Source organism: Pteropus alecto, unplaced genomic scaffold (assembly GCF_000325575.1).
Source record: "Pteropus alecto unplaced genomic scaffold, ASM32557v1 scaffold71, whole genome shotgun sequence".
Taxonomy (NCBI): Eukaryota; Metazoa; Chordata; class Mammalia; order Chiroptera; family Pteropodidae; genus Pteropus; species Pteropus alecto.
The window spans coordinates 20,015,540-20,017,159 of record NW_006433024.1 but is presented as its reverse complement, the minus strand read 5'-3'; the positions used below and the strand labels follow the sequence as shown (position 1 = coordinate 20,017,159).

General features: G+C 52.3%; 1 protein-coding gene across 1 annotated transcript in view; it reads right to left on the bottom strand.

The window, feature by feature from the left end:
• The window catches only part of MADD (MAP kinase activating death domain), a 35,419-nt gene that overhangs the window by 19,996 nt on the left and 13,803 nt on the right, over positions 1-1,620 (bottom strand). The window contains 3 exon segments of the mRNA XM_025044105.1: positions 1-134; positions 510-612; positions 974-1,033. The exon segment at positions 1-134 is cut by the window's left edge and continues 14 nt beyond it. Coding sequence (XP_024899873.1) covers positions 1-134; positions 510-612; positions 974-1,033 — 297 coding nt within the window.

The window sequence follows — 1,620 nt, the reverse complement described above, 5'->3', positions numbered from 1 at the left end:
TCAGCTTGCTCAGGACGAAGACTCGCAGCTGCTCGCTCTCCAGCAGCCGTCGCACCTTTTTCATGTTGAGCCAGCCAACTCCCTGGCCGTCCAGCACGCTGTGCACCACCTCCTTCAGGAACTGCTGGTTCTCACTATGGGTCCCACATATCACTTCTGTGGTCATCAGCCCCTTTGCAGAGCATCCCCTCTTTCACTAGACTAGCTGTCTGCCTCCAAGGGCAAAACACAAAGCCAAGTCTCTGAATGTCCAAGTCCACCGCACCCCTCCCCCTACCACCTCTCCAGAGAGCCTGGTTTGCCCGAGTATCCACCACTGCTGTCTCTCTCCTCAACACCGTGAGCTACTGCTGTTGCATGAGACTGAGTCAGAATGGGAAGTGCTGGCAAGAATTGATTTCATGTACCCAACCAAGAGCTTCTCTCCCACTCTTTAGCATCCCTAAAGTTTGGTACAGAAATCATGACCTCTCTCCAAGAACTTTAAAAACAGCTCTGCCATTTGTTACCTAGAATTGCTGGATCGACCCTGTGGCGATGGAGGCTCTCTCTTCACTGTTGGGCTGTGTTTAATGACAGATGACTTCTGGTCCACTAAGGCCCTCCTGTTTCCTATAGCCGGGAAAGTAGGAACGAGAGATGTCACTGCTGCAGTCCAGCAGCTAGTGTCAGCACAGCCCCAGGGAGCTATGTTCCGCACCCATTTCCCAGAAGGGCTGGATGAGGGTGGCACCAGGGCATCACACATAGGTAGGAACCAGCCATGGCAATGTGGAAGAAGTGGGGATGGAGACTCAGACCACTCCGCATGCACCAGCAGCATGCCCCATGGGCAAGCATGGGCGTCACGGGGGGGCGGGGCAAGGCAGGTCACTCATGTGATGCCGCTTGCTCCGTGAGGAGGATGGCCGTCAGGCAGGCACAGAAGATGCTAGGAAAAAAAGATCATGCACAGCTCACGGGCAAGACCCACCTTCACCACTCCCGGGGCCGGCTTCAGTAACAATCTCCATTAGAGTATTTAGCCCAAATACTGGGACACAAAATACACAATTAGTAGGTGCGCCACGATACCGTAACCCCTATACCCCTCAGTGGCGCTGTAAGTCAGATAATCTGAGCATTCTCCCAAAGCTTAGTGCATATAACTTTGGTTCTCAGGCACCTCAGAGCTGGAAGCCAAGTGATCAGGAGACAACCAAGGCTCTAAGAAAGACCATCCCTAAGACTATGGCCTCTCAAAGCCAGGGGCAGGATAAATGACACCAGGAGCCTTCAAGTATTACACAGGCACATGCATGAAAGAGAGACCACTGGTTTTCATGAAACATCGAGCACAGGGGTCCAGAGGGCCTGTGGGTATGCAGAGGGAAGAGACCCATCTTGCAGATGCTGTCATGGGAAGTGGGGTAGAGGTGTGAGGATGGGTGGTGGATGGGAGTGACAAGTGCAGCAAATGAAGTGAAGCATCAGCATGCAATGTAAGTGTTTCAATTGTTCTCCTCTTCAACTGTATCAGATGAAGCCAGTAACACCAACACCTTTCCATCCCTAACCTACTGAGCCATGTGTGGATTCACTCTACAGTGCTCTACCCCGCTATCTCTGATTCCTTAGTTC